Here is a 22878-nt window from a genome sequence, read left to right as displayed (position 1 = left end):
ACAGGACCGGGCCAGCTGATTTACCACTGGCATGTTCGGCTCCTTCGGGCGGGATAGCGAAGCGGCGGCCGTCCGCCTCGCTCACTGCCAGGTCGGGTCCCGCTGGGTACTGCAGGGATCCCACCTCCGGGGGACTGGAACTTCAAGAGCGAGCCTCTCCCCGGCTCCGGTACCCCGCATACGTTGCGGGTCAGGGTTGTTGGTCGCTGGGTGCTTTATAAATTGCAGATTATAGCGTATATGGGGCTTATTGTGCAGGAGCTGTTCTTCCCTGCGACCGCTCGGCTTGGTGGCCCGGCCCCGCCCCTATAAAGGGGCTTTTTTAAAAGAAATTACAAAATATGGTTTGTGTGGTATTGGTGCATGTAACACTTTGTGTGTGTTCGACCGTTGTACACATATGAATGTTTCTTTGTGTAACACAATTCTGCATTGTATGAACAGCTTCGGTGTGCCCTACCAGTTAATGTATGTCCGTGCTGCACAACTGTGTATGTTTCAGTGTACTGTTGTATGAGTTTTTTTTAATCACAAGGTATGTAGGTGTTCCTGTGTTTGCAAGTGCAATTAGTTCATGAGCCCCCATGTGATGTAATGTGCAGTTGTGAACTGCAGTTCCATTGATGTTAAGTGAGCTTTAGTTGAACATTCTACAAACTGACTGCAGTTCATAAGAACTGTAAAGGCCAACCTCACCAGATGTTTGCTATTTGCAATTCCCATGGATGACCACCAACGTTTATGGGTTGGCTGAGAATCATGAGTATTGTATATCACATTTTATAGACCCCCTAGTTAATATGTCCTATATTCTCTGTTATCTATCCCACTCCCAGTTAACTCTCCATTCCTCACCCCTTAATTATTTCTCTCTAGCCTTCTGTCCCCCAGTTATTGTTCCCTGGCCCTCCCCCTATTTCTCGGTCTCCTACCATAGTTGTTGTAATGTTACTGAGCATTGATTGCCCAGATACGTTTTATGCATTCCCTGTAAGCCTTAGAACTTCACATGACTGGTGGAAGTGCTATCTGTGGAGGGTGGGACGTCATGATGTAAAATCAAGTCTCTGCCTTCTCACTATACTACTGCATTTTGCAGAGAGTACTATGGCTTAAAGGAAGGCAAAGCCTGGCTCTGGGCACTCATCGCAAGTCCCATAGGCTGCTGGAAAGGTGGGCATTTGGGCCACTAATGTCCTTCTTACGGGTTCGTCGTGGTGATTTTTGATCTCCATGGCCAGCCTATTGCAACAGCGCACCAACACTGTTTGTTTTTTGAGCCAGGAAATTATTTGTTGCTTACTTTTGGTTCTTGTTTGCATGGCAGTGTAAATGTTAGTGTACATAAATTGGCAATCAGAGAAAAGGAAGCATATTATGGATTGGTGGAATGGATGAAGGATAGAATCACAGGGGGAGATCTTTGGGATAATTATGTTGCTCCAACAGATGGTTGGTACAGGGAGAAGTGTTTGGGTATTTTTGCATGGTACAAACGGAGGTGTCTCATGAATAGTTCCCTTTAAAAATGTCCAAGGGACTGATAGAACACAACTGGAAATAGCTCAGTGGGCTAATGCATCAGCAGAATCTGTTCTAACCCTTGGGTCGCAGGTTCAAATCCCGGCAGGGTTGACTCAGCCCTTCATCCTTCCGAGGTAGATAAAATGAGTACATTAAATTGGGTGATGGTAACAACCCCTGGATGTTGGGCTAAGGTAACATCCCAAGGACCTACTTGGCAACCAGAGTAATTTGAATGTACCTTTCCTGGTTAAATACTTTATTAAATCTGTCTCCCCAGAGGTGTTGCACAAGTCATAGCATGGAAAAATGTATGCCTTGTTTAACTTCATTGCATTGATTGGTAGTAAGCTGTAGATGGAACCACATCAACCATTTTGTGGATTAAAGCTTTTTTGGGGAAGCTGTTGGAGGCATTACACACTACACATATGATTTAGCAAGAATTGCAACAAGAAATAAATCAAATCAATCTATAAAAAAACAAGTAAATACAAAATCAACTCAATCATTTCTGAGGATGGGGCAGTTTAGACAGTCGGCTTTGTGCATCATAGATGGAAGGACACTATTATATAAATCAGGATTGCAATGTGCTTGGCTAATTTGGGGCGTATGGTTTCGGATTGTGTGGCTTGTCATGGGAGAGGGAGTCTGTAAAAGCCATTCTTTGTATAATATTTACACAGGGAGGTTTGTTTAATGTCACATGGGTTTTATAGACATTCACGTGTTTTATTAATGTGCACACCCTGCTAAATCTGTCGGCCATTCTGCTTTTACATTGAGGCTTGCACCTACTATGGCATTAAACATACACATTTTGATGAAACATCTTTGGCAGGCATATGTAACCTTCGACACTGCAGGAGTTGTGGACTACATCTCCCATAATGCTCTTAAGTGCCAAAGATTGCCTACTGCTGATCAAGGGGTACCACAGCCTTTCAGTTGTAGCAACTAATTAGTTCTGTTTTTAAATATGATAGAAAAATAATTTAAAGGTCTAATTTGTAACCCACTTTTTTAATTTCCCATCAGCCTGAAGTCCTCATGCGAACGTCCGTGCAGTGAGAGCCAGCCAGATCTTATTGAAGAGAACTGAAAGACCGTCTTCAAGGTTAGGCATCTTTATCCAACAGACACTAAGGATTGTTTAATTTTGTTACAATAGAAATTTGTAGTGTGAATTACTGAATGATTAATGTGGCGTCTACAATATCAAGAACTGGATGAGTGCCACGTCATAATACTAAACTGTACAGTCAGCCAGTACATTCTGATCAGTTTAAAAGATAACATAAGTGCTATGGTGCAGAGACCATGACTACCCACATTCCTGAAGTAATGCTTAATAATATAGTTAATGGAGAGCTTGATACATTTAAAATGGAATGTGAAGCAAGATGCAAAACATAAGATCCAGTGCGTGGGAATTGCATAGGCATTTATTTCACCTATATAGTACCCATATTGGTCACCATGTATAAAGGAATAATGTAAGTTAAAAAATAAAACCAAAAAACACAATGTGACGTGTAGTTTGAAAAGGAGTGTGCAATCACTCAAAATGGCAGCATGGGAGAAGGGAATTGGATACCATCCTTAATATTTAAGCTAGGCGACATAGAGAAGGACTACAAACCTGTGTGCCCATTTGTGTGCACTTGGCCTTCTCCAGGCTTCATTGCTTTTTTTGTTCTGTTTTATAGATTTTATAACATACACGAGAAGCTGATTAAATTCAAATATCATTTGAATAATCACCACATAGCTGTACATATAATAAATTATTAATTGCACACTATTACTTAAATTAATGTATATGAATCAATACCTCCCATTTGTCCCTATTTAGGAGGGAGAGTACCTGTTTTGGGCCCAAATCCCTCTATCTCCATTTTCTATCCTAATGTCCCTCTTTTCTAGGAACTCCATGTTGTTGTTGTGTCTATACTTTGAGTGTATAACAGAGCTCCACAGCAATAATGCTCCCAGTAATGTGTCTCTAATCTACAATAAATCTGTTTAAAAGTCAGTCTGTGTAAATGGGGTACATTGTTCTTCTTCTAAGTTATGTTTTAGTTGCATACATTTTTAGGAAGTCACCCAAAATTTCTCAGAACAGCCTTTACCCTGACCATACTGCCACTCCCACTCCTAAAATTAAAGTGTTCCTTTTTGTCCATTTGAAATGTTGGGAGGGATGTCAATCAAGTTTCAACATTCATAATTTTGATAGAAGCGCTAGGTTACGTTCCTTGCCTGCTACTCTTGCTGCATGGACCTACAAGTCTCAAAACAGTCTGCCAGAGGAGGCCTGCATTAAATTGAATTCTGTTCCCCCAGTAGTTGGACATTCTATCTATATCACACCAAAGCACTGATCAAAGTTCAAGTTATACACAACAGCTTGCTTGAAAGATGTAACAAGGACCTTTGACAGAAGTATGGTACTCATTTTCCAGCATTCTCATCATGACAAATGGTGGGAAATTTGGAAACCGAGTGCAGCTTATCCTTAAAGGAACACTATAGGATCAGGAACACAAACGTGTTCCTGACCCTAAAGTGTTAAAAACAATATTTATCCCCATTGCCCCCTACCAAAATATAGTAAAATCTTACCTTTTATTTCCAGTCTGTGGGTGCTGGCTCTGCCCCTGATCTGCCTTCTTGACTGACATCATCAGAAGTGCTTTCCCATAGGAAAGCATTGCATTGGCTGAGATTGCTGCATAATGTGCAGCACTGCCCCAGGAAGTACCTCTAGTAGCGGCAACTGGAGGCGTCCCTATTCTGTAATGTAAACACTGCCTTTTCTCTGAAAAGACGGTGTTTACGGCAAAAGGTCTGCAGGGACTGACTATACGCACCAGAACAAAAGCAATAAGCGGTAGCTGTACTGGTGACTATAGTGTCCCATTAAGATGTTTCCTATTTTTGTTCCCAATTTTCTGCTAATCCTCAACACAGCTAATCCTATATTTTAACTATATAGGATGATAATGTAGATCTCATATATTTGGTGTTGGTATTAAGTGTCCCAATCTCTGTGGGCAATGAAGAAGGCTGGTGGTCTGTAAAATTCACACTTTTTTATAGATCTGTAATGATCAGATGGCACCTTAACTGATTTTGCATGTCATTTAACTGGCTCCAAATTCTGGAGCAGTCAGAATTTGTATTAAAAATTCACCCTTAGCAATGACGTCTCATGCCAGCTACTTTACAAACTGCCCAGGTATGCTTGATATGCATGATTTACTCTGGTCTACCTAGTGTCCTCCATTTTGTATCTCTTTCTGGTCTGCATATGCAGTTCTACCATGTAATGTTTGAAGCATCCTATTACAAAATACATGAAGCTACATTGCCCCCTGCTGGCACTAATTTATAACTGCATTGGTGGGTTTTACTCTAAATGGTTCTCTTAATATAGACGGACAGGAGATTCACCAGAATCTAATTTGTTTAAAATTCTATATGAACACAAAATACATTTCATATTTTAGGACAAAATCACTGTAAATGTAGCTAGATTAGAGAATGTTACCAGTTCAGCTATTTTGACTTAAAAAAGGGAGGCCAGACTTAAAGGATCACAGATTATTTTCCTAGACAAATTCAGGCTTGATTAGAAGACTTTAGCAGCTGTATGGTTTGTGCGTAGAACAGGGGCTATTAGGCATTTGGAGTGTCGGTAATGCATTTGTTTTTCAATGGAACATGTTTTTGGATGATCTCTCCATGAAATAAGGATATCCTTTACTGCAAAAAATTTTAGAATTTTTTTTTATAAAAGATTGTAGATTGACTTAAGATAACGGGAAGACATTCCAGTTGAATATTAAATTAGGTAGCATACATTTATTTTATCGGGGAACCTGCCCATTTCTCAAGCAAACTTGATTTAGCTTTATTATTTTATTATTTATAGAGCGCCTGCAAAATCCTTAGCGCTGTACAATGGGCATTAGATGGGGTTCGTGTTTTCTAAAAATTGGCTCCTCTTCACGCCGCGACTTATGTCACAGGCTCCCTTGTGCAGGCCAATCAAATGTTTCCCGAAGCATTTGATTGGACCATTCTCACTGGCTCTGAGTGCATGCTCAGAGCCAGTGAGGGGAGACATGGAAGAATATAGGGAAGAGCAAACTTTCTTTTGCAGGCGAGCTACCTGCAATTAGAGAAGTTGACGTCTGTCGACAATGCGTACATCTGGTGACATACATATTTTTTGCATAGAATTGACATTTGTCATCGTGAAGCTTAAGTCATACGTGCGAGAGTGCAAATAGCCCCTGGCGCAAAACTGTAAAAAATCTCTGTATATGCTATGTCTTAAGCAGAAATGCTACACATATGGACTCCTACTACCATGACCACTCCTAAAAGCCGAATTAGTCATGGTGGTTGGGGAAAACCGTTAAGGCTTTATTTTCAATAACTGAAGTTTTAGTCACACCTGGTTTAACCTGTATGAAGTTACAGCAATTTAGAATAAATAGCAGTAGTTAAATTTGATAACGAATGATTATGAGCATAAACGGGTATTGAATTTTAACTTCTTGTATGTCACATTAGTGGGATTTTATTTATTATTATTATTATTATTATTTATAAAGCGCCAACAAGTTCTGCAGCGCTGTACAATGGGTTGAATAACAGACCCGTATTTGTAACCAGACGAGTTGGACACACAGGAACAGAGGGGTTGAGGGCCCTGCTCAATGAGCTCATATGCTAGAGGGCTTGGGTTATAGTGACACAAAAGGTAATGGTAGGGTAGAAAAGTACTTTGCTAGGATAGTATTCACTGAGGGTTTAGTGTTGTTTTGATGACGGTTGCAGGAGAGGAATCAGGGTGCGGGGAGAGAAAGCTGTTCACAGTTTAATTGATATGCTTTCCTATAGAAGTAGGTTTTCAAAGACTTTTTGAAGGAGTGGAGACTGGGTGAAAGTCTAACAGAGAGGGGAAGGGCGTTCCATAGGAACGGTACAGCCCTAGAGAAATCTTTAAGACGAGCATCGGAGGTAGGAGTACGAACAGAGGTTAGATGTAGGTCTCCGGCAGAGCGTAGGGGCCGAGACGGGACATAGTTGTGTGTGAGGATACATACGTCGGAGCAGCATTGTGTAGAGATTTGTTAGAAAATGTATTTCACACCATCTGGTTGCCATAGTGGCGAGCTTGCATTTAATAAACATAGGTACTTTCTTCAGTTTCAAGAACTGTCAACTATAGTAGAAATTATGCGTAGAATGTCTAAATTCTGTTTTACCCATTTTTTAGATGGAAGAAGAAGATACTCGGGAAATTTTGCTCCCAAACTGGCAGGGGAGTGGGTCCATGGGGATTACCCTGGATCAGAATGACGATGGAGTGTTTGTGAAACAGCTTGTGCAGGATTCTCCAGCTGCAAAAACTGGAGTAATGAAAGAAGGCAAGTACAAGCGAATGAATGCAACTTTGTTTAAGGATTTCAAATAATATAATGTTTATTTAAGCCTGTTTACACACTAACCATAAAGCCACATCTAATCGAACATTGACTGCTTCAATAAACCTTCATTAGTATAATTACTTTTTTTTTTTTAAATTAGTATTTAAAAAAAAAACAAAAACACTTTTTTTTAACTGTTTTGTAATTGTTTTCTATCCACATCTTTAAAATCTTGTTTGTTACACACTTTGTCAGCTATGACAATGAATGCATACTGAATACAAGAAAAAAGGTGCAATATAAATGTAAAGTGCATTAAAGTGTCAGTGTAATACACAATGCTTAAAGGACCACTCTAGGCACCCAGACCACTTCAGCTTAATGAAGTGGTCTGGGTGCCAGGTACAGCTAGGGTTAACCCATTTTTTTTATAAACATAGCAGTTTCAGAGAAACTGCTATGTTTATTAATGGGTTAAGCCTTCCCCCAAATCCTCTAGTGGCTGTCTCATTGACAGCCGCTAGAGGCGCTTGCGTGATTCTCACTGTGAAAATCACAGTGAGAGCACGCAAGCGTCCATAGGAAAGCATTGTAAATGCTTTCCTATGCGACCGGCTGAATGCGCGCGCAGCTCTTGCCGCGCGTGCGCATTCAGCCGACGGGGCGGAAAGGAGGAGGATCGAGGCAGAGATCTCCCCACCCAGCGCTGGAAAAAGGTACGTTTTACCCCTTTTTCCCTTTCCAGAGCCGGGCGGGAGGGGGACCCTGAGGCACCCTCAGGGCACTATAGTAACACGAGTATGTTTTCCTGGCACTATAGTGGTCCTTTAAGTAGATTGTGTAAATTATGTGCAAAATAGCATAGGTGTATTAAGTGATACAATATTGAAATAACTTACAAGAGAAATATCGCGGCTAGCACTTACGGTCTCTGCAACAAACAGCACAGAAAATCAAGATCAGTCCTGTCGTGGTTTCATACCTATGGTTATCCGAGAATGCGTTCTCGATCTTGAATTTCTGTGCTGTTTGTTGCAGAGACCGTAAGTGCTAGCCGCGGTTCTCACCCTAAGAGTACTACAAAGGACTTATGGACTAAGATGTGGGACTATAGAGCGTTAACTTCAGCTTAATGAGGTTGTTTAGGTGAGCACTATAGTTCCTTGCAGCCTTTCTCATGTAAACACTGTATTTTCTGAGAAAATACAGTGTTTACATTGAAAGCTAGGAACACCTCCAGTTGCAGTCACTCAGAGTGAACCAGAGGGACTTCTGAGTTGATGGAGGCATAATATGCCTCCATCCACTCAGATCTGCTGTGCACGAGCATCCTGTGATTCAGTATCTCCTCCCACTGCATGCAGACACTGAACTTTCCTCATAGAGATTCATTGATTCAATTAATCTCTATGAGGAGATGCTGATTGGCCAGGGCTGTGTTTGAATCATGCTGGCTCTGCCCCTGATCTGCCTCCTTGTCAGTCTCAGCCAATCCTATGGGAAAGCACTGTGATTGGATCAGGCTATCACATGTCAGCAGACTGCTTGTTTTTCCTGAGTATAACAGCATGCAGATTTACAGCTTCTGGCTTGAATACAGTAAGATTTTTACTATATTTATGGAAGCATGAGGGGCCCAGGGGGGCTAGATGGTCATGTTAACACTATATGGTCAGGAATACATGTAGTTGCACTGGTGACTATAGTGTCCCTTTAATGCACTTTACATTTTTAAAGGTAAAGCGTTCCTTTTTTTCTTGTATTCATTTTATGTGGTGTGTTTAGAGCTTTTGCACTAGTAAGTTGCTGCTTTACCTTTTTTAGATTTTTTCACTTATATTATCTCACTATTTTGAATTGTTAGCATCTTTTTGCTTGTTTTTTTTTTGTATATAATGAATGTATACTGCTTTAAGTTCAACATAGCTAAATGTATTGGCAGATTTATTACCATTATCACCTTTTCCCTTATCCTTAGCTGAGGCTGACAAACAGCCCCGGCCTTAGGCCTTAAGGCGCATTGTGTGAAAAATTTTCAAGGCGCCCCTACCTAGTCACACTCGCTCATCCATGTATAGTTTGTATAGGGGCTTTATTCAATTAATAATTCTAAAAGAAACAAATATGCATCCCCTCTTACCTGTTGTTACCAGGCGGATCTCAGGTGACCCAGGGTGCTGCTAATCTGATCTGCACATCTGCCCCCGTGTCTAGTATTTGTTATGGGTGTATTGACTGTGTGTGATATTTGCGGTGGGTATTTAATTTAGATTTTAAAAAATGCATGTAGTCCCATGTGTGAATGCATTTTTGCAGTGTCACATGCACATAAACACATATGCTGTCAAATACAGCCACGTACACACAGTCACAGGCAAGTGGTCACTTGCACATACAATCAAACACACAGTTACAGCCACATATAGTCACACACACAGTCCCAGGCAGACTGTCACACACACAGTCCCAGGCAAACTGTCACACACACACAGTCCCAGGCAGACTGTCACACACACAGTCCCAGGCAGACTGTCACACACACTCGGTAACAGACAGAGAGTCACATACAGACAGTCACACACACACAGTTGCTTGCAGTCATACACACACACACATAGTTACAGGCAGACAATCACATGCACACCGTTATAGGCAAACGAACACACACACAGTCACAGGCAGACAGTCACACATGCACACTTACAGACAGTTACCTTTTTTTCTATTATAGTCACTGGCTGTGTTAGGAGTGAAGGCATTGCAGTCTCTGTAGTCTATTAGTTGGGGAAGCAGAGACTCCTTCTTGCTTCCCCTCGGTGTGCAGCAGTAACAGGGCAGCGTGCTCATGCTGCATTTAGCTCTACCCCCTCCGCCCATTTAGCCCTGCCTCCACCCCCGCCACCTTATTTTTGGCTCTGCCTCTTTACTAGCGGCCCCTACACCCCCAAGGCCGCCCTGCTGACTCGTCTTCTTTTTATATGTTCAGGTGACCAGATTGTTGGAGCCACTGTCTACTTTGACAACATGTCATCAGAAGACATTCAGAGGTTGTTGGCCAATGTAGGCCATCATACTGTGGGCCTCAAACTCCAGAGGAAAGGGGACCGATCTCCTCAGCCTGGAATGTCCTGGTCCCACGATGTCTTCAGTCTGAAAAGTCCGGATGTTGTTCTGGTGAGTGGTTTTCATTAGTTTAGATTATTGCACAATACTAGTCTTGCTGCGTAGATTAAAAAACAAAACAAAACACAGTGTGCCATTTCTTAATATTAATTATTCTTTAATTATTTGCTGCATGGTAATATCACAAAGAGAGCACATGTAGTCATTTGTAAAAAAAAAAAAAAATGTTTATCTATCTAGTGATATATTTAAAAATTAATGTATAAATATCTCCAGCAAAGGAATGGTAAGATTGGTTGTCATTGCCTGGGGTGTGCTGTGCTAGTGTTGAGACAAGAAGACAAGAAGCTGGAAATTGCCAAGGACTGAATAGCAGTTTGAAAAATATGCAGAAGGTTAACTGGGTCGGGGATAAGGAAGGAGTTGTTGGTTTGGGAAATTATTTTAGGGATATCATGATGAGAAATTTAGCTAGGTAAAACATATATTCCTTTTGTTAAGCCCTTTTTTGGGTTGTTCTTCCACCGGAGCAATTTAGAATCTGATAACACCCTTTTCTGCTATGCATTAAAATGAACAGACGTCTAATTAGAACATGCTCTATGCAAACTGTAGTATGAAACAAGGAAAAATTACCAAAAATAAGTTTTGATAAAAGAAGGGTAACCATGACTATAAAATACAAGCACATCCAGGTTTACAGCCACGAGTTGTGGTAAAGCTAACCATTCTCTTCTTTTTTTTTTTTTTTCTTTTTTTCAGAGTGGTGATGATGAGGAATACAGACGAATTTACACAAAAAAGATAAAGCCACGCCTGAAGTCCGATGAAAGTCTGGAACCAGAAACACAGACTAGGACAATCACAGTTACCAGGAAAGTGACTGCTTACACAGTAGATGTAACTGGATCTAAAGATTCTAAGGAAGTTGACATCAGCAGTCCAGAGTATAAGATTAAGATTCCCAGACATGACATAACAGAGTTCTCAAAATCCAGTGTGGATACTGGTGAGGGCAAAACGGTGATTAAAATCCCAGGTACTGATGTATCTGGCAAAACCTTTCAAGTGGGAGAAGAACAGCATTTTGTAACAACCAGGACTGAACTCTCCCTCCCAGGAGACACGGTTAGTGTTCAAAGTAAAAATGTCCGTTATTATGAACAAAGCGGAGGAGCGTCTGATATTCCCAGCATCCATACTGATTCTTCTGTTCGGGTGACAAGTAGGTCTTCAGGAGTCACTGACTTTCCAGATGTAAGTATTTCTGGACCAAAGTTTCAGAGTTATGAGCGGAAAATAGATTTCAAGACATCCAGGTTTGAAATGGAGAAAGATTTCAATCAGAGAAGTCCTAATCTTGCCGGAGCTTCCTCTATAGATATAGATCTGAAAGGTCTGACTGTGAAAGGAAAAGATATTGACAGTACCATGAAGTCTACATTGGATATTAATGCTCCCAGCTTAAGTCCTGGTTTTGAGGCTTCCAAAACTGGATTTCAGTCAAGTGTAACTATTAAAGGGCCTCAATTTGATGTAAAGAAACCACAAGGATTTAAAGTGGATAGCGCTGATCGCCAACAAACTCAGTTTGGGATTGCTTTGCCAACGGTTTCTGGGGATATGACCACAAATAATGAAGTGACTTTGACTCAAGGAGGGTTCGAGCTCTCTGCACAACAGGCAGAAATAAGGGGTGCCTCATATGAAGGGGAAATTAAAGCTGCAAAAAATGATTGGACTGTGCCTACTGTGGATGTGAAAGCTCTTGAAAGAGACAGTGTAGTTTCTGGTGGGAAAATACAACTTCCTCCATTTAGGATGCCAACATTTGGAAAGAAAGATGCTGTAGAAAGTGGTGTAAATCGTCAGGCATCTCTTGATTCCCCTGCCAGTGCAATATCTCCTGATATTCATCTAGGAAGTTCACAATTAGAGGGTAAGATTCATGGTCCTGGTGTTAATGTTAAAGCTTCTACTTTTGGCATTTCCAGTCATAAATGGGAAACATCTGATGTTGATGGAAATGCAAACATTGGTATTGATGTATCTGGTCCTAAAATGGACATTAAGGAATTAGAAGGAAATTTAAAAGGTCCCACTTTTGAAACCTCAAAAATCAATGTGGACCTGCCCAAAGTGTCAGTGCCAAATGTAGATATCCAGCTGCAAGGTGATAAAGTAGAATTCAAAGGTTCACATGTGGCTCCTAAGTCAGATTTTGAGGTTGAATGTCAAGCGGGAACAATAAAAGGTCCCACATTTAAAATACCATCAATGAATGCTGATTTACCAAATGTTTCCATAAACAATGTTGATCTAAAAGGCCCTGAAGGAAAGGTGACAATGTCCAAGTTTGCACTGTCTTGTCCTGAGATGGAAGGTTCACTTATTTCTGATAGCATTTCAAAAGGAGATGTTAATGTGTCTGGTACAAGAATAGGTATACCATCAGTAAATGTGCCTCAGATGTCTATGTCTGATTTTGATGTGAACCTAAAAGGTCCTAGTTTGAAAGGGGATGTTGATGTTTCTGGTCCTAAAGTGTCAGGTTCTATCAGAGATCCCATACTTGATATAAAGGGTCCTGAGTTTAACACCGGAATCCCAGATGTTGATCTCAAAGAACCCATCAAACAAATACAATTACCGAAGTTTAAAATGCCAAAGTTTGGTATATCAGAACCAAAAGTAGACGCTCCAGAAATGGAGGTTACAATTCCAAAAGGTGAAATTGATATTACTGGTCCCAGGATTGCTGTTGATTCCACTGATATTAATCTTAAAGGTCCAAAATGGAAGGGAGAAGCAGGAATTTCAGATCCCAAGCTTAAAGGGGATTTGGAAGGGCCCAAAGCTGATATCAAAGGTGCTGTTGTTGATGTTAACATTCCACATGTCAGTATTGATGGGGAATTGAAAAGCTCTAAATTCAAGATGCCAACAAAGGATCTGCCTAAAGTGTCCATGCCCATTATTGATTTAAATGTAAAAGGCCCTAAACTGGAAAGGGATTTAGAAGGTCCTACAGTTAACATTAAGGATCCACGCATAGATTTTGAAGCACCAGATGTTGGTTTGAAAGATCCAGAAGGAAAATTTAAACTGCCCAAATTCAAAGTACCTACATTTGGGATAAGGGGTACAAATGTTAAAGGTGATGTGGATGTTAAACTTCCAAAAGGTAAAATAGATATATCTGGTCCAGAGGTAGATATGGAGTCTTCTGAATTAGATCTTGAGGGGAAAGTTAAAGGCTCTAGATTTAAGATGCCATCTATGCATCCCCCTAAAGTGTCTATGCCTGATTTAGATCTAAATCTAAAAGGATCTAAGATAGAGGGGGAGTTGACAGGTCCTAAAGTTGACATCCAGAAGCCAGATGTCAAACTTGGCTCACCCAGTGTAGATATTGATGTTAATCTAAAAGGTCCAAAACTGGAAGGGGATTTCAAAGGTCCAAATCTTGACCTCAGGGCTCCAGAAGTTGATTTCAAAGTGCCAGATGTTGATCTTAAAGGTCCAGAAGGAAAATTTAAAATGCCTAAATTTGGGGTGTCTGGGACACATGTAGAAGGTGAAGTAGATGTTAAACTACCAAAAGGGAGCCTAGATATATCTAGTTCCAAGGTAGATGTTGAAGCTCCAAATGTGGATATAGAAGGTTCCAAAGGGAAGGTAAAAGGTCATAAATGTAATGTGCCATCTATGAATGTCAGTTTACCTACAGCTACCATGCCTGATTTCGATTTAAATTTCAGAGGGCCAAAAATTAAAGGAGAAACTCATCTTTCAGGCCCTAAACTTGAAAGTGAATTAAAAGGATCACAGATTGATGTTGAGGTGCCAGACATTACCCTTGATGGAAAAGTGAAAGGTTACAAATATAAGATACCTTCTGTGAATGCCAATTTACCACAAGTATCAATGCCAGATGTAGATCTAAACCTCAAGGGTGCTGACTGGAAAAAGAATGTTGATGTATCTGTCCCAAAAGTAGATCTACAAGGCCCCAAGCTTGATCTAAAAAGTACAGATATCAATTTAAAAATGCCTGAGGCGAATCTGGAAGGTACTGAAGGAAAAATAACAATTCCCAAATTTAAAATGCCTAAATTTGGTGTCTCTGGGACGCAAATTGAGGCTCCAGATATGGATGTTAAAATACAAAGAGGTGACCTTAAAATATCTGGTCCTAAGGTAGACATGGAATCTCCAGAGATTGATATTGAGAGGAAAACAAAGGATTCAAAATTTAAGATGCCTTCAATGCATCCACCAAAAATGTCAATGCCCGATGTTGATCTACATTTTAAGGGTCCCACGTGGAAGAGAGAACTAGATATTTCTGGTCCTAAAGTAGAAGGAAGTTTAAAAAGTCCAGATATAGAGGTTAAAACAACAGAAGTAGATATTGAAGGCACAGATGGGAAAATCAAAGGACCCAAATTCAACATACCATCTATGAATTTTAATTTGCCAAAAATGTCAAAGCCAGATGTTGATTTAAACCTGAAAGGACCAAAATGGAAAGGTGAAGCTGACATATCTGGTCCAAAGGTTGATATTAAGGGACCAGAGGTTGATCTTAATGCTCCAGATGTAGATATAGATGGAAAAGTGAAGGGTCCCACATTACAGATGCCATCAATTCCTAAAGTATCCATGCCTGATATTGATTTGAATTTAAAAGGCCCTAAAGTAGAAGGGGATTTTAAAGGTCCTAAAGTTGACATTAAGGGGCCAGAAGTTGATCTTGATGTGCCAAATGTAGATATTGAAGGCAAAGGGAAATTTAGAATGCCCAAGTTCAGGTTACCCAAGTTTGGTATGTCTAGTACAAAGGTTGAGGGATCAGACATGGATATAAATGTGCCAAAATGTGAGCTTGATGTCTCTGGTCCAAAAGTAGATGTTGAGTTACCAGATATTGACATTGAGGGCCCAGAAGGGAAAGTGAAAGGTCCCAAATTCAAGATGCCATCAATGCAATCAATGCATCTTCCTAATGTGTCCATGCCTGATATGGATTGGAATCTAAAAGGTCCTAAAGTAGAAGGGGATTTGAAAGGTCCTAAAGTTGACATTAAGGGGCCAGAGGTTGATCTTGATGTGCCAGATGTAGATATTGATGGAAAAGTGAAGGGTCCCAAATTCAAGATGCCTAAAGTGTCCATGCCTGATATTGATTGGAATCTGAAAGGTCCTAAAGTAGAAGGTGATTTGAAAGGTCCTAAAGTTGACATTAAGGGGCCAGAGGTTGATCTTGATGTGCCAGATGTAGATATTGATGGAAAAGTGAAGGGTCCCAAATTCAAGATGCCTAAAGTGTCCATGCCTGATATTGATTTGAATCTGAAAGGCCCTAAAGTAGAAGGAGATTTGAAAGGTCCTAAAGTTGACATTAAGGGGCCAGAGGTTGATTTTGATGCTCCAGATGTAGATATCGATGGAAAGGTGAAGGGTCCCAAATTCAAGATGCCAACGATGCCATCAATGCATTTTCCTAAAGTGTCCATGCCTGATATGGATTGGAATCTGAAAGGTCCTAAAGTAGAAGGGGATTTGAAAGGTCCTAAAGTTGACATTAAGGGGCCAGAGGTTGATCTTGATGTGCCAGATGTAGATATTGATGGAAAAGTGAAGGGTCCCAAATTCAAGATGCCTAAAGTGTCCATGCCTGATATTGATTTGAGTCTGAAAGGCCCTAAAGTAGAAGGGGATTTGAAAGGTCCTAAAGTTGACATTAAGGGGCCAGAAGTTGATCTTGATGCTCCAGATGTAGATATTGATGGAAAAGTGAAGGGTCTCAAATTCAAGATGCCTAAAGTGTCCATGCCTGATATGGATTGGAATCTGAAAGGCCCTAAAGTAGAAGGTGATTTGAAAGGTCCTAAAGTTGACATTAAGGGGCCAGAGGTTGATCTTGATGTGCCAGATGTAGATATTGATGGAAAAGTGAAGGGTCCCAAATTCAAGATGCCTAAAGTGTCCATGCCTGATATTGATTTGAGTCTGAAAGGCCCTAAAGTAGAAGGTGATTTGAAAGGTCCTAAAGTTGACATTAAGGGGCCGGAGGTTGATCTTGATGTGCCAGATGTAGATATTGATGGAAAAGTGAAGGGTCACAAATTCAAGATGCCTAAAGTGTCCATGCCTGATATGGATTGGAATCTAAAAGGCCCTAAAGTGGAAGGGGATTTGAAAGGTCCTAAAGTTGACATTAAGAGGCCAGAGGTTGATCTTGATGTGCCAGATGTAGATATTGATGGAAAAGTGAAGGGTCACAAATTCAAGATGCCTAAAGTGTCCATGCCTGATATTGATTTGAGTCTGAAAGGCCCTAAAGTAGAAGGTGATTTGAAAGGTCCTAAAGTTGACATTAAGGGGCCAGAGGTTGATCTTGATGCGCCAGATGTAGATATTGAAGGCAAAGGGAAATTTAGAATGCCCAAGTTCAGGTTACCCAAGTTTGGTATGTCTAGTACAAAGGTTGAGGGATCAGACATTGATATAAATGTGCCAAAATGTGAGCTTGATGTCTCAGGTCCAAAAGTAGATGTTGAGTTACCAGATATTGACATTGAGGGCCCAGAAGGGAAAGTGAAAGGTCCCAAATTTAAGATGCCATCAATGCCAACAATGCATGTCCCTAAAGTGTCCATGCCTGATATGGATTGGAATCTAAAAGGCCCAAAAGCAGAAGGGGATTTGAAAGGTCCTAAAGTTGACATTAAGGGGCCAGAGGTTGATCTTGATGTGCCAGATGTAGATATTGATGGAAAAGTGAAGGGTCCCAAATTCAAGATGCCTAAAGTGTCCATGCCTGATATTGATTTGAGTCTGAAAGGCCCTAAAGTAGAAGGTGATTTGAAAGGTCCTAAAGTTGACATTAAGGGGCCAGAGGTTGATCTTAATGCTCCAAATGTAGATATTGATGGAAAAGTGAAAGGTCCTAAATTCAAGATGCCATCAATGCAATCAATGCATCTTCCTAAAGTGTCCATGCCTGATATGGATTGGAATCTAAAAGGCCCTAAAGTAGAAGGGGATTTGAAAGGTCCTAAAGTTGACATCAAGGGGCCAGAGGTTGATCTTGATGTGCCTGATGTAGATATTGATGGAAAAGTGAAGGGTCCCAAATTCAAGATGCCTAAAGTGTCCATGCCTGATATTGATTTGAGTCTGAAAGGCCCTAAAGTAGAAGGTAATTTGAAAGGTCCTAAAGTTGACATCAAGGAACCGGAGGTTGATCTTGATGTGCCAGATGTAGATATTGATGGAAAAGTGAAGGGTCCCAAATTCAAGATGCCTAAAGTGTCCATGCCTGATATGGATTGGAATCTAAAAGGCCCTAAAGTGGAAGGGGATTTGAAAGGTCCTAAAGTAGACATTAAGAGGCCAGAGGTTGATCTTGATGTGCCAGATGTAGATATTGATGGAAAAGTGAAGGGTCACAAATTCAAGATGCCTAAAGTGTCCATGCCTGATATTGATTTGAGTCTGAAAAACCCTAAAGTAGAAGGTGATTTGAAAGGTCCTAAAGTTGACATTAAGGGGCCAGAGGTTGATCTTGATGCTCCAGATGTAGATATTGATGGAAAAGTGAAAGGTCCTAAATTCAAGATGCCATCAATGCAAGCAATGCATCTTCCTAAAGTGTCCATGCCTGATATGGATTGGAATCTAAAAGGCCCTAAAGTAGAAGGGGATTTGAAAGGTCCTAAAGTTGACATTAAGGGGCCAGAAGTTGATCTTGATGCGCCAGATGTAGATATTGAAGGCAAAGGGAAATTTAGAATGCCCAAGTTCAGGTTACCCAAGTTTGGTATGTCTAGTACAAAGGTTGAGGGATCTGACATTGATATAAATGTGCCAAAATGTGAGCTTGATGTCTCTGGTCCAAAAGTAGATGTTGAGTTACCAGATATTGACATTGAGGGCCCAGAAGGGAAAGTGAAAGGTCCCAAATTCAAGATGCCATCAATGCCATCAGTGCATGTTCCTAAAGTGTCCATGCCTGATATGGATTGGAATCTAAAAGGCCCTAAAGTAGAAGGGGATTTGAAAGGTCCTAAAGTTGACATTAAGGGGCCAGAGGTTGATCTTGATGTGCCAGATGTAGATATTGATGGAAAAGTGAAGGGTCCCAAATTCAAGATGCCTAAAGTGTCCATGCCTGATATGGATTGGAATCTAAAAGGCCCTAAAGTAGAAGGGGATTTGAAAGGTCCTAAAGTTGACATTAAGGGGCCAGAGGTTGATCTTGATGTGCCAGATGTAGATATTGATGGAAAAGTAAAGGGTCCCAAATTCAAGATGCCTAAAGTGTCCATGCCTGATATTGATTTGAGTCTGAAAGGCCCTAAAGTAGAATGTGATTTGAAAGGTCCTAAAGTTGACATTAAGGGGCCGGAGGTTGATCTTGATGCTCCAGATGTAGATATTGATGGAAAAGTGAAAGGTCCTAAATTCAAGATGCCATCGATGCCATCGATGCCATCAATGCAATCAATGCATCTTCCTAAAGTGTCCATGCCTGATATGGATTGGAATCTAAAAGGCCCTAAAGTAGAAGGGGATTTGAAAGGTCCTAAAGTTGACATTAAGGGGCCAGAGGTTGATCTTGATGTGCCAGATGTAGATATTGATGGAAAAGTGAAGGGTCCCAAATTCAAGATGCCATCGATGCCATCAATGCAATCAATGCATCTTCCTAAAGTGTCCATGCCTGATATTGATTTGAGTCTGAAAAGCCCTAAAGTAGAAGGGGATTTGAAAGGTCCTAAAGTTGACATTAAGGGGCCAGAGGTTGATCTTGATGCTCCAGATGTAGATATTGATGGAAAAGTGAAAGGTCCTAAATTCAAGATGCCATCGATGCCATCAATGCAATCAATGCATCTTCCTAAAGTGTCCATGCCTGATATGGATTGGAATCTAAAAGGCCCTAAAGTAGAAGGGGATTTGAAAGGTCCTAAAGTTGACATTAAGGGGCCAGAGGTTGATCTTGATGTGCCAGATGTAGATATTGATGGAAAAGTGAAGGGTCCCAAATTCAAGATGCCTAAAGTGTCCATGCCTGATATTGATTTGAGTCTGAAAAGCCCTAAAGTAGAAGGGGATTTGAAAGGTCCTAAAGTTGACATTAAGGGGCAAGAGGTTGATCTTGATGTGCCAGATGTAGATATTGATGGAAAAGTGAAGGGTCCCAAATTCAAGATGCCTAAAGTGTCCATGCCTGATATTGATTTGAGTCTGAAAGGCCCTAAAGTAGAAGGGGATTTGAAAGGTCCTAAAGTTGACATTAAGGGGCCAGAAGTTGATCTTGATGCGCCAGATGTAGATATTGAAGGCAAAGGGAAATTTAGAATGCCCAAGTTCAGGTTACCCAAGTTTGGTATGTCTAGTACAAAGGTTGAGGGATCAGACATTGATATAAATGTGCCAAAATGTGAGCTTGATGTCTCTGGTCCAAAAGTAGATGTTGAGTTACCAGATATTGACATTGAGGGCCCAGAAGGGAAAGTGAAAGGTCCCAAATTCAAGATGCCATCAATGCCATCAATGAATGTTCCTAAAGTGTCCATGCCTGATATGGATTGGAATCTAAAAGGCCCTAAAGTAGAAGGGGATTTGAAAGGTCCTAAAGTTGACATTAAGGGGCCAGAGGTTGATCTTGATGTGCCAGATGTAGATATTGATGGAAAAGTGAAGGGTCCCAAATTTAAGATGCCTAATGTGTCCATGCCTGATATTGATTGGAATCTAAAAGGCCCTAAAGTAGAAGGTGATTTGAAAGGTCCTAAAGTTGACATTAAGGGGCCGGAGGTTGATCTTGACGCTCCAGATGTAGATATTGATGGAAAAGTGAAAGGTCCTAAATTCAAGATGCCATCAATGCAATCAATGCATCTTCCTAAAGTGTCCATGCCTGATATGGATTGGAATCTAAAAGGCCCTAAAGTAGAAGGGGATTTGAAAGGTCCTAAAGTTGACATTAAGGGGCCAGAGGTTGATATTGATGTGCCAGATGTAGATATTGATGGAAAAGTGAAGGGTCCCAAATTCAAGATGCCTAAAGTGTCCATGCCTGATATTGATTTGAATCTGAAAGGCCCTAAAGTAGAAGGGGATTTGAAAGGTCCTAAAGTTGACATTAAGGGGCCAGAATTTGATCTTGATGCGCCAGATGTAGATATTGAAGGCAAAGGGAAATTTAGAATGCCCAAGTTCAGGTTACCCAAGTTTGGTATGTCTAGTACAAAGGTTGAGGGATCAGACATTGATATAAATGTGCCAAAATGTGAGCTTGATGTCTCTGGTCCAAAAGTAGAGGTTGAGTTACCAGATATTGACATTGAGGGCCCAGAAGGGAAAGTGAAAGGTCCCAAATTCAAGATGCCATCAATGCCAACAATGCATGTTCCTAAAGTGTCCATGCCTGATATTGATTTAAGTTTGAAAGGCCCTAAAATGGAAGGTGATTTGAAAGGTGCTAAAGTTGACATTAAGGGGCCAGAGGTTGATCTTGATGCTCCAGATGTAGATATTGATGGAAAAGTGAAGGGTCCCAAATTCAAGATGCCTAAAGTGTCCATGCCTGATATTGATTTGAATCTGAAAGGCCCTAAAGTAGAAGGGGATTTGAAAGGTCCTAAAGTTGACATTAAGGGGCCGGAGGTTGATCTAGATGCGCCAGTTGTAGACATTGGGGAAGGCAAGGGGAGATTTAAAATGCCCAGGTTTAATTTATCCAAGTTTCGCATGTCTGGTCCAAAAGCTGAGGGACCAGACATTGATGTAAACTTGCCAAAAGGCGAGCTTAATGTTTCAGGTCCAAAAGTAGATGTTGAGGTGCCAGATGTGGATATTGAATGTCCAGAAGGGAAAGTGAAAGGTCCCAAATTCAAGATGCCATCAATGCAGCTGCATAAAATGTCCATGCCTGATGTTGATTTGAATCTGAAAGGTCCAAAACTGGAAGGAGATTTGAAAGGTCCTAAAGTTGACATCAAGGGGCCAGAGGTTGATCTTGAAGCTCCAGATATAGATATTGAAGGCAAGGGGAAATTTAGAATGCCCAAGTTCAGGTTACCCAAATTTGGTATGTCTAGTACAAAGGTTGAGGGATCGGACATTGATATAAATGTGCCAAAATGTGAGCTTGATGTCTCTGGTCCAAAAGTAGATGTTGAGTTACCAGATATTGACATTGAGGGCCCAGAAGGGAAAGTGAAAGGTCCCAAATTCAAGATGCCATCAATGCAATCAATGCATCTTCCTAAAGTGTCCATGCCTGATATGGATTGGAATCTAAAAGGTCCTAAAGTAGAAGGGGATTTGAAAGGTCCTAAAGTTGACATTAAGGGGCCAGAGGTTGATCTTGATGTGCCAGATGTAGATATTGATGGAAAAGTGAAGGGTCCCAAATTCAAGATGCCTAAAGTGTCCATGCCTGATATTGATTGGAATCTGAAAGGCCCTAAAGTAGAAGGTGATTTGAAAGGTCCTAAAGTTGACATTAAGGGGCCAGAGGTTGATCTTGATGTGCCAGATGTAGATATTGATGGAAAAGTGAAGGGTCCGAAATTCAAGATGCCTAAAGTGTCCATGCCTGATATTGATTTTAATCTGAAAGGCCCTAAAGTAGAAGGGGATTTGAAAGGTCCTAAAGTTGACATTAAGGGGCCAGAGGTTGATTTTGATGCTCCAGATGTAGATATCGATGGAAAGGTGAAGGGTCCCAAATTCAAGATGCCAACGATGCCATCAATGCATTTTCCTAAAGTGTCCATGCCTGATATGGATTGGAATCTGAAAGGCCCTAAAGTAGAAGGGGATTTGAAAGGTCCTAAAGTTGACATTAAGGGGCCAGAGGTTGATCTTGATGTGCCAGATGTAGATATTGATGGAAAAGTGAAGGGTCCCAAATTCAAGATGCCTAAAGTGTCCATGCCTGATATTGATTTGAATCTGAAAGGCCCTAAAGTAGAAGGGGATTTGAAAGGTCCTAAAGTTGACATTAAGGGGCCAGAGGTTGATTTTGATGCTCCAGATGTAGATATAGATGGAAAGGTGAAGGGTCCCAAATTCAAGATGCCAACGATGCCATCAATGCATTTTCCTACAGTGTCCATGCCTGATATGGATTGGAATCTGAAAGGCCCTAAAGTAGAAGGGGATTTGAAAGGTCCTAAAGTTGACATTAAGGGGCCAGAGGTTGATCTTGATGTGCCAGATGTAGATATAGATGGAAAAGTGAAGGGTCCCAAATTCAAGATGCCTAAATTGTCCATGCCTGATATTGATTTGAATCTGAAAGGCCCTAAAGTAGAAGGGGATTTGAAAGGTCCTAAAGTTGACATTAAGGGGCCAGAGGTTGATTTTGATGCTCCAGATGTAGATATAGATGGAAAGGTGAAGGGTCCCAAATTCAAGATGCCAACGATGCCAACAATGCATTTTCCTAAAGTGTCCATGCCTGATATGGATTGGAATCTGAAAGGCCCTAAAGTAGAAGGGGATTTGAAAGGTCCTAAAGTTGACATTAAGGGGCCAGCGGTTGATCTTGATGTGCCAGATGTAGATATTGATGGAAAAGTGAAGGGTCCCAAATTCAAGATGCCTAAAGTGTCCATGCCTGATATTGATTTGAATCTGAAAGGCCCTAAAGTAGAAGGGGATTTGAAAGGTCCTAAAGTTGACATTAAGGGGCCAGAGGTTGATTTTGATGCTCCAGATGTAGATATAGATGGAAAAGTGAAGGGTCCCAAATTCAAGA

General features: G+C 40.9%; 1 protein-coding gene across 1 annotated transcript in view; it reads left to right on the top strand.

Annotated features, from left to right (window-relative positions):
• Positions 1-22878, top strand: part of AHNAK (AHNAK nucleoprotein) — a 53685-nt gene that overhangs the window by 23054 nt on the left and 7753 nt on the right. The window contains exons 2-8 of the mRNA XM_063438620.1: positions 2566-2644; positions 6821-6971; positions 9958-10145; positions 10857-19737; positions 19897-20120; positions 20259-21156; positions 21325-22856. Of these exons, the coding sequence (XP_063294690.1) occupies positions 6821-6971; positions 9958-10145; positions 10857-19737; positions 19897-20120; positions 20259-21156; positions 21325-22856 (11874 nt within the window). The 5' untranslated portion in view covers positions 2566-2644. The remainder of the gene's footprint in view (positions 1-2565; positions 2645-6820; positions 6972-9957; positions 10146-10856; positions 19738-19896; positions 20121-20258; positions 21157-21324; positions 22857-22878) is intronic.

This window comes from Pelobates fuscus, chromosome 12, assembly GCF_036172605.1.
Source record: "Pelobates fuscus isolate aPelFus1 chromosome 12, aPelFus1.pri, whole genome shotgun sequence".
Taxonomy (NCBI): Eukaryota; Metazoa; Chordata; class Amphibia; order Anura; family Pelobatidae; genus Pelobates; species Pelobates fuscus.
Note: the sequence above shows the minus strand (reverse complement) of the source record. Positions and strands in the feature narration are given on the sequence as shown.